Source organism: Cariama cristata, unplaced genomic scaffold (assembly GCF_000690535.1).
Source record: "Cariama cristata isolate BGI_N322 unplaced genomic scaffold, ASM69053v1 scaffold19924, whole genome shotgun sequence".
In the NCBI taxonomy this organism is placed as follows: Eukaryota; Metazoa; Chordata; class Aves; order Cariamiformes; family Cariamidae; genus Cariama; species Cariama cristata.
In genome coordinates this window covers 1-10,572 of record NW_009611470.1, presented here as the reverse complement: position 1 = coordinate 10,572, position 10,572 = coordinate 1, and the positions used below count along the sequence as shown (strand labels likewise).

Below are 10,572 nucleotides of genomic sequence, written 5' to 3'. Positions count from 1 at the left end.
GGTTTCTGGGAAATTTAATCACCCATTTTTATCACGGCAGTCTGTTTTGAGCCATGGATTCTGAGAATCTGTGCTGTAGAGTTCAAGGTGTGCAGCTGAACTTCACCTTTTGTTCCTTTCTTCAAATGCCTCTCAGTGCCAGTTCCAGCTTTTTAAAATGCTCCGTTGGCTCTGATTCTCAGTACTGATCCAGCCCACGCTGTTCTTCCTGCTTCTTGGAAGTCTTGTCTTTTATTGTTCCTTACGGTACAGAAGATTCAGCACAGATTCATAAAATGCTGTATGTCCCAAGGTTTTAGAGCATCCTTACCGCAAAATATCAAGAGTTAGATCTAACTCTTGTTTTAGGGGAAGAGAATGTGACTGCAGCATACAGCGATAGCTACAAAAGTAGTTTTTGCATGAACATAGGTGACGGCAGACAGATTATCTGAAGAAAGTAAAAGGACTTTGTAGTTCTGGCCTTAATACGGGTCCTTTGTCAGCAGGTGTAGTGTGTGTTCCAAGGGCCTGTTTTGTGCTATGTGTATAAAATGGTGCCTGACATAGTCGTGAAATGCTAGAAAAAGATTTATTAACTTCACTTTGGTGACCTATGGAAACCAATGCTCTGAGTAGCGTGCTTCTTAGCAAAGTCAAAGCAGGACCATGAGCGTACTCTGACAGAAGAGTTGTAACTTGGTTATGCTGTCAGATGTGTTACTTTTTATAACTAGTCAGCAGGTTTCTGAGAAGAAACGTTTGAGCATTTTAGCATGAAGTTTTATATAAGTATTTTTATGATTTTTGTTTTTCAGGAGTTTATAACATATTTAATCTCATTCATGAATCGAACTTCCTTTTTAAGTCATGGATGACAAGGCTTCTGTTGGAAAAATCAGTGTCTCTTCAGACTCGGTATCCACTCTTAACAGTGAAGATTTTGTCTTGGTTTCCAGGCAAGGGGATGAAACACCATCTACAAATAATGGTAGTGATGATGAAAAAACAGGACTGAAGGTAAGAATCAATAACATGAGTTTGTTCCCTATGCTTCTAAGTCAAACTAACCATAGAGAGCTTAAAGAGGAACTTCTTTATTGTGGAAAACTTGACAGAAGGGAGAACCGATTCAAGAATCGATTTGCCAGTAATTTCTGCATTACTGTTGTTGATGTCAGAGGTGGTAATTAGGTTTTGAGTAACAGCTCTCTCCATCACTACCTGTGGGTTTTTTCCCACTCTGCAGAATCCTTCATGAAGTGCTTAGGATGAAACAGACTGACTGTCAAGAACTTGGAACTGTGATTTTATCACAGCTTTCAGATAGAAAGCAATATTAACATATACTTGATTTGACTATATCTGTTAATTCAAACATATATTAAAGTTTTCCCCAATGTGAAATGTTCTCTTTAAGAAATGTAGAAGTGTAGTTATCACTAACAACTTGGCGTGAATCTGAGAGTGCAAGCCTATGTGGTAGGCTTCTGTGAATTGGAAGGGCATTGACATCTTCTCACTTTTAAAAGTGCTGTTCTGAAAAGAGACCCTTGTCACACTCTCCTTTTTTTTTTTCTTTTTTTTTTTTTGGCTACCTAAAATCTTTCATCCCGATTTGTATTTCAGAAGTCTTTAAGCAAAGTGACGCCAGTAAGGTGGTCACTCCAACTTCTGTCATTTTAATGTGTTGAAAACTGGATCTTTCCTAGATTGAGTCAAGCTAGTGTGTTCTTTGTGGGAGATGGAAAGAGATATTCCACCATCGCAAGAGATTGACGTCTACAGTCACATCTATGTCTTCAAAATAATGTCTTTAAAGATGATAAGAAATCACGTGTTCTGCCTGTTGGACTGAGTGTTCCTCTTTTCCTTAGCAGCAGTTGTAACAGAGACTTTATCAAACGTTTCTTGATGCTTTTGCTCATCTTGCTTTTACCTCCTAACTGCTTGCTTTGTTTTTCTTGCCTTCCTTTGAGTCCTGGACAAGACATGCCATTACAGTGGCTATTTTCTTTTATGTAGGAATTCAAGCTAATTATGTTAGTTAAGAGTCTCAAGATCTTACTTTTGCTTAGTCTGGCAAAAATGTTTGCTTTTATTTTATTGCTGTTGTGGAAGCTTGCTGCTTCGCATCATAGGATAGTCTAAAAAATTTTGAATTTTTCTTAAAACAATCAGCCTGGTGATCTATGAAACCTGCTGAAAGGCTGTAACCTCATACTTGTCTTTCTAGATACTGCAAATACCAGCAGCTATAAATGCATAAGAGTTCAGAATAGTCTCCATTGTGGTGCTTACCTTGAGAATGCTTATGTGGCGGTGTATGTAATTAGCTCCCAGAGCTGAGATGCATTATCTGAGACCCCAGGAGACAGACACAGACAAACCAGATTTTCCGTTCCATCCTGTTTATTCCCAAAGAAATTTGGAAACATGAAATGCTGTAGTCCGCAACACTTCTTGCTCCACATGGGAGCGATTTGTATTGCTGATCTAACGATTGCCTTGTGGCTGTCCTGCAGTGTTTGTATGACAGACTCTTACCTTGTTTCGTGCAATCAGAGAGATTGAAGAGAATTGTCTATAAATTCATCTTCATAACACTTGCAAATATTTCAGAGAAGAATATCCATAATCAATTTCAAACTGACTCCTGAAACTTACTTCTTCAATTTTCCTCATGTGTTTACTTCCAAAGTGGTTTATAAAATGCTGGCTACAGGTCTGTTGTTTCTCTTGATGAGGAAAGAACAACATCAGCACTGCTGCCTCCTGATCATCACAACTGTAAAATAAAGTTATGCTGTTCCCTGGTTTGGCACTGAATGCCACAGAGCTTTGCAGGTCTTAAAGATAAGCTTCTTTTTGAATTTGGTGCCAAGACTGAGCACAATGCTTGAACAAAGTGATTCACCTTGAACCTTTCAGTGTTCTGGTGTTTGAGAGTATGTGCTGTTTGGTTATTGGCTGCAGTCTGAGTGATTAATGGAAATGTTATACCTTAGATAAGCAGCGCACAGTCTAAATCCTCCCATACAGGGGTTTTCCTCTTGACTTCCTTCCTTCTGCTTAAGGAGGTGAAAACTTTTAACAAAGGAAATGGGAAGACTTTTTAGCTGTTCTTAGGGACAGAAATTGTCTTCTGATATTGTCCTACAAAAAAAGAGACATACTACCATAGAATATGGCTTTGTTCTTGCTGTTTGTTTTTTTTTTTTTTCTCCCAGCTTGCAAATAGTCATTTAGGAGCCAGTTTTACTGTATTATTAAACTGTTTATTGTGTGCATGGGTAAGTGGAATTGTGAAGGTTGTCAGAGGTATGTTGAAAGTACTGTCACCGTGATATCTAAAAGTGTTTAAGTAGTATATGGAAAATTAATATTAACAGTATAACATGAGAACTGAGGTTATATATTTTATAGGAACAAGTTAGATGAGTTTTTTCCAGGAGAAGCAATTGCTTTGGTACTTATAACTGAGTTAATTTGTTTGTATATGTCAAAACCCATTTGCTTTGATGTGCCCACTAAGAGAAGCAGAAAATAAGTTCAGGTTCATATTTGAACAGGTGTCTTTCTGGTGTTCTGTTTCTTTGGAAAAGCAGTTGGAGGATGGCGCTGGAAGTTTAGGCTTGTGTTTGCTGAGTGTGACAGGCTGTGAAATTTGTACATCAGACCTGAGGCTCTCACTTCGAATTTGTTGATATGCTATGGTTTTAAGTAATAGTGCTGTGGACTGAATTAGTGCACGTTTTTATTTTTGTTCTTTCTCAAGTCCAGACAGAGAAATATTTCTTCTGAATACAATCAGGAACCATATTTTTCTTCAGTTGGTGATAATTCATGAATGCCGCTTTGGTTTTTGCCTATGCTGAAATACGTGGTTCAATTTAAAAAGGGGTTGTCAGTGATTGTTTTCCAGAAATATAATTTGCTAGGTGTCTCTGCTTTCCAGTATTGTTTCTGTGTCTGCTTTTGCCCACTGCCAGTGAGACTGAACTGGATTTACGAAAGCCTTGCTTCTGGAGCACACTGTAGGACAGGAGCTGTTGAACTACGTGATACAAGACCTATGACAGGAGAGGCCAGCAGCACATGCGTCAGGAGAAGGGAATAAACTACAGTTCTAATAAATCCCCTGTGTTGCCGTAAAGGAAATTCACTACATCCTATTTAAAGGTTAAGTAAAGTTAGTTTTCAGTTTTGTGAGAAATGGAGAAAGAAATGATAAGGGTAAATGGTTTCTTTCCTCTATCTCAAGCAAACCTACGTGAGGCATTTATTAGTTACACCTTGCTTATTCTTCCCATCTGCCCTTGGTTCTGCTGCACTCTGTCACGCTGCCTCTTACTGGTTTTTTAGGTTGCAGCAAAGTTTCAAGCACATTTACCTCTTAATGTGCACTGTTCCTACGATGTGTTAAATTTATACAGTTGCATAAGAGAGTTTGGTTGACGTGAAGTTAGTATTAGTTTGTATTTTAGGCCTCATTTCTTGGGCAGCTGGTTTGTTGCACTTGACTGTTAGGGCTGTGAGAACAGCAGAGCTCCTCCAGTCCAAAAGTATATTTACTGTGTCTTTTAGAATTCTTTTTTCAGGGTAGTCTGGGCCGAGAAGGAAGGCTTTCTTGGGTGGATTCTTTTACATTACTTTTTAAATGAAGATTTTGGTGATGATGTTTTAGAATATTTGTGAGACGGTTTTTTTTCTTTTTACGTGCCTATTTCCTGTCACACTGTAAACAACTTGGACACGTGTTTTACCTGTCACTACTATTTTTAGGAACTTTTATTTTCAAGAACATGTTTTAAAGGGCAGTATCTAGATATAAGTTACTGATACTGCTTATTTTGCCAAATACAGCAGACCGCCATTCAGACTTTTTTGGCTTGTAGTCTTGACGGAATAGAACACTTTTCATGTGCATTTTATGTTAATATTATTGCAACATTTAATTTTCACTGGTTATAAATTCCTCACCTTCCTTTCCCAAACCCAAACTGAAGTCTATTTAATCACTGTGTGCAAAAGCATATGAGATGCAGGTTTTTGCCAGAATGAATTTTGACTTCAGGTTTCATAGAAAACAGATTCTGTAAACTAGAAGTTACTTTAGTTTTTTTTAATGTAGGCTTTAAGGGGTCTGGCAGGATGTTATAATTTATTCATTATATTTTGTTACAAAACATATAAACTTTGTACAGTAAAGTAGCATGGTGCGTCTTCGTCATCATCATCTTTCTGACAAATGCCTGCAAAGACCTGAATAATAAACTTGATACTTAAAAGGATTATGTCTTTGACCACATGCTTGTGCAAGATTTTTCATTGCTTCCTTGATGAATCATGCAAATGAATGCTAAAATTATTGGGGGGAAAATGCAAATCTGTGGATTCCTCTAACTAGTTACAGGTTACTGATACCTCTGTGGATGTACAGCTGAGTAAGGCAGTTACTCTGTCCTGCTCCTGGCAGACAATTCCAGATAGCACATGAATGTATTTTAATCCATAAAAAAAAATTAATTTCTGTTTGAGCATGAGTTTCAAGAGCATAAACATCTCGCAGATTTTGTTGTTGTTGTTTAGATACTGTAGTAAAACAATCACTAGGTTGTTACTTTTTTTATGTCCCTCCTGCCTCTAGGATCTTGTGTGCTTACTGTTTTTTTCACTACCTGTGAATTTTATTTTTTGCCTGCTTTCTTCTGAAGAACAGGGATCTGGAACTTTTCTTCTCTTAAAGTAATTGTATTATGCTGTATTCTAGCATAGTTCCAGGTCAGAAATTTCTGTTCTTTGTTAATATTCTTGTATATTAAATACTAATTTTTCACCAGAAAACTAATATGCAATTTACACCTTTAATGCAACATAGATAGAGGCTGCAGATAACAGATAATTATTTGGAGACTGCGGGTCTGAGTGTGAAAGAGAAGACAGTAAGTAAACTTCGTGTTTGTTCTTTTTCCCTCTGTACTGAGAAGTTTGTCTTTCAGGGTGTGATGGAAATGGCTGTATGTCAGGATTCTGATGTATCTGAGAAACCTCTAATCTCACTGTAATTAGTCCTGAGACACGCCTGGTGGAAATGCACATACAAATATTCAAGTGACATCTGATGTTTTGCTCATAGTATATTTAATTCATTGCAAGGCTCATCTGTGTGCATGAAGGTGTTCTATTACCTGTTCTAGTGTTATTTCAGCAATCTTAACTGGACTTCAGGTTGATTTATTTGCTGTTAACATGGGAGTACCTTGGCCATTGCTTCAGATACTTTCAAGATAATTTAATTTTCTGCTATTGAGGCAGATGGAATTTGCTTCAATTCTGAGATTGTGTTATGGGCAGATATCTGTCTGCTCTGTATTCTTCCTCCTATTTTTAACCACTTCCTTTCTTTACTATCTTATTTTACAGATTAAAAAAAAGAAAATTTTCTTAAATAAGATTTCATTTACTCTTTTATTAAGAACTTGGGGTAGTTGCACAATTTGGATTTTATTAGCTTGCATGTAGCATTTTAAGTCAGTAGGCTTACAGAGACATAAGGATATAGAAATGCATATCTGCTCATAGGATTGAGTTTTGATCCCAACAGTAATAACCAGCAGCAGCTGAAGTGTTGGAATTAAGTACCTTTCTCTGACTGCCATCTGGTAAAATACTTCTGTAAACTCCATTTCTGTGCTTAATTTCTAAACTGTGTAAAGCATCAGTCACTTCCATATTAATTGCAGAGGAATGGACAAAGTACTGTATCTAAGAGTTCCGTGAAATTAATGTCTTCATACTCTTTCTAGCTTAGGACCTAATTTCACACCGTTTAGGTTGCTTCATGCTTTCGTGTTGACTTCAATGAGTGCAAAGTCAGACTGTAGATGAGTGTTGGAAAATAAAACAATGCTAGCTCTTCTCCTCCTTACGATGGCGTAGTCCTGTTCTGGATTCTTCTCTTCCTGTGAAACCTTGCTGTCTTACTGATGAACCATGTAGCATATTTAATTACATTTGACCCTTTCTGGTACTGTTCAGAGAATTATTATAGACCACTGTACTGTGGACATCTGTAAGTTTCTTCTGTCATAAGCTAGTCTTTGTAGTTGGTGATTAAAGACTAGTTTGAAAGTAGTCTCACTTTTTCCAGTGCTAGAAAATTCCTGCTTTGAGCTTGTTGATCTGTTAAAGCAGGGAGGACGTAATCCGTACTGGTGAGCCTTTGCATGTTGCATTTTGTGTTTACAGTTGTAACTAGGTTAAATTTGTTAACTGCTGCTTTGTTTAGCAGAAAAAGCCGTATGAATGACCCTGTGCCCAAGGGGTTTTGTTGTTTTTTTTTCATTTGAACAGTCTTTTTTTGTGTCCCAACTCTTGTTTGTGGCTCTTAGATTGTGGGGAATGGAAGCGAACAGCAGCTGCAGAGGGAGCTTGAAGACGTGCTGATGGACCCACCCATGGAAGATCAGTCAAGTGACCGGGACCATGGAGAAGAAATTAGAACTGATGGAGATGGGGAAGAACCTGTTGTCCTTGAAGCTTCAGCATCCTCTACCATTAACCCAGTGTCTGTGGCAGGACTCCAGAAACCAGAAATGAATTTGCCAGTGAAACCATCCCAGGGAGGTCAGGAAAAAAAAATGGGGAATGCCTGGTGGTATCTTGTGAGCTAGCCTTTTGTGGGGAAAGGAAGGAGAATTTAAGTACAAGCGTGTCTGCCAGCCTTTCCCCATTTCTCCCATTATAATCGCCTAGTGCAGTAAATGCCAGATTATGTGATGCAAGAGTTAACATACGCTGAACTGTCCTCTCTTCTGAAAACACTTGCTAGACTAGCCTTGAGATGTATGCAGAAATATTATGCTTACTTGGCTGGCTGTATAAAATATTAGTCTGTTTAGCTTGTCTATGCATCTTACTGCTGTAATGAAAATCAGCGCACTCTCACATTTAAAAGAAGCCCTCTGAGTGAACTGGTTGTAGAGCTGGGATAGCTGAGTTGCTCTCTGCTGTCAGTAACTCACTTTCAGGTGGGGTTTTCCTGTAGTATTTTGGCCTGACCTGACTTTCTGTAGTGTGTTTCTTCGTTGCTTTTGTCATTTAGTTAGCGATGAGTCAATCTAATTATTTACTTGTGTATACCTTGTCTTGAGTCTTGCGTTCAACTTTGTCTCACTCTAGACTGTGAGGATTTGAGCCCCTTTACACCTATAACAGATGAGGACAGTGTGGTGTTTAGCAAGCTCACTTACTTAGGCTGTGCCTCTGTGAATGCTCCCCGGAGTGAAGTGGAAGCCCTCAGAATGATGTCCATCTTACGAAGCCAGTGCCAGATTTCTTTAGATGTGACTCTGTCAGTGCCTAATGTCTCCGAAGGAACAGTGAGGTATGAAGCTCACTCAAGTGTATTCTGTGACTGTGTGCGTTTAATCTTACTTCCTTTTAGCCGCGGAAACAAGCTACCAGTTTACCTGGGAGGAGACGTGAGCAACTTGGGATTTTGTTCAGTGGAAAAAGTGGGGTTTAAAGAGATTTGAGAAAAGTGATGCTTTGAATTTGTTTACCAAAGACATTTTATGTCCAAGGATCAGTATGAAATACTATGATGATCCAAGGTGTCCCCAAAGCCACAGTGGGAGTGGTTATTGATGAACACTTTGGAAATAGCCTGGAAGGTAGTTTGTAGGGCTGGAAGACGACTGATACATGAGGTTTAGCAGGCATGAGGCTATCCACTGCAGCATATTAGTGTAGCTTTTTGAAGGCTGAGCCCTGAAAACTGTGGAGAAATTATTGGTGGAAATGTATGTTGCCTTGTACTTTTTTATGCTGTTTATTTAATTTATTTAAATTGAATATAATTATTCTGGTCAAGCTTTGCAGCAAGTGACAGTCAGGAGCTAGTTTCTTTGTGGTGTGCTTTCTCCAGTAGCTATGAAATTGTTAAAGCTTGCAAGTTAATATCTGGCTGAAATAATTCTTCTGAAGGTGCAAGCTTTGTTTTTTTTTCCCTCTCTCTCTCTCTTTTAACAGACTTTTAGATCCTCAGACAAACACAGAAATAGCAAATTATCCAATCTATAAAATCCTTTTCTGTGTACGAGGGCATGATGGAACCCCTGAAAGTGATTGCTTTGCTTTCACTGAAAGCCACTACAATGCAGAACTCTTCAGGATTCACGTCTTCCGATGTGAAATCCAAGAGGCTGTAAGTTGAATCTTTTTGTCAAATGATAATTATGTGCACATAAATGTTATTACTGAAATGAAATTGAGATATTTCAGGCAATTTAGAAGTAATGTAATTCATCACTTTCGGCTTTTTTTCTACCCCAAGTTAAAATAATTATAGAAACCTCACATATGAAAGAAGAATGCACATTTAATAGTTTATCCTTTTAAGAAGCCTAGAAAACCAGTTAATTAGATGCTAAAACTGAATTATTTTCATACAGTTACTTCTCATTCTATTCTTTAGTGAAAATTCAGGGAGGTTTCAACTGCTGCATTCTGTATGTCTGTAGCTTTCTGATCTTCCTTTGGTGCCATCTAAATGCAGGTGAGCCGAATACTGTACAGCTTTGCCACTGCCTTCCGTCGTTCTGCCAAACAAACTCCGCTCTCGGCCATTGCCACTCCACAGACTCCAGACAGTGATATTTTCACCTTCTCCGTGTCGCTGGAAATCAAAGAAGATGATGGGAAAGGTTATTTCAGGTATAGATTCTTCATTCCTGTGCATACAGCATCTGAGTCTGTTGGAAAGTGAGTGAATAGAGAGTGTGAGTCTGAGCTGGTCCTTAAATTCCCTTTTTTGAAGGTTTCCTATTCTAATTTAAATGAATCCCAGACATAGATGTTTTTAGGAAGTAAAACAGTGATGACTCTCTGGACTATTTCATCTTGGTCGTTGAACTCAACCTGGCGCTACCTGCAAAGTCCTTTTTCTGTTTTGTATTTTTCGTTTGTCTTTAAACCCTTTTCTATGCAATGCATTTTAAGGTGTGTTCAACTGAATTGCTGCTGAAGCTGAAAATGTATCATTGTGACTGTGCTCTCATATCCAGAGTTGTGTGCGTTTTTGACCAGGGTTTCAAAGGTACCAAGACTGTGTGAATACTGGAGGAGGCATAAGAGTGCATATTTTTAATAGTCTCATGAAAGAAGGCAGAGAGAATTGGAAACTCTGAAAAATTCAATTTTTAAAAATAATTTTGCTGATCCCAAAAAGATAAGTTACTCTCCAGAGAAATATTCAGCCAAATCTGTTTGTCCCAAAACACATTTAATATCTAGTACCGGGCTATTACTTCTTCATCAGTCGAGAGCTTGATGATCAAGATCTCTGACTTGTTCCCACGTTGCTACTCCAGAACTAAATAAAGGTGTAGTTGGCCATAATGTGTTTTTTTTTGTCTCTAGAGATCTGACTCTGTACGCAATCCGGTGTCAGAAAACAACCATACAACTAAATAAAGGTGTAGTTGGCCATAATGTGGTTTTTTTTGTGTCTAGAGATCTGACTCTGTACGCAACCCAGTGTCAGAAAACAACCATACAGTCATGAATTTCTGATCTGCAAGTGTCTAG

General features: G+C 38.2%; 1 protein-coding gene across 1 annotated transcript; it reads left to right on the top strand.

The window, feature by feature from the left end:
• Nucleotides 1–796: 796 nt before the first annotated feature.
• LOC104160206 (rab GTPase-activating protein 1-like) lies at nt 797–9,747 on the top strand (the record flags this gene model as incomplete). The annotated part of the gene is made up of 5 exons (XM_009698279.1): nt 797–999; nt 7,374–7,608; nt 8,164–8,368; nt 9,016–9,190; nt 9,542–9,747. Coding segments are annotated over exons 1-5 (971 nt in total), but the record flags the coding sequence as incomplete, so codon positions are not given.
• Between the last annotated feature and the right edge of the window lie 825 nt (nt 9,748–10,572).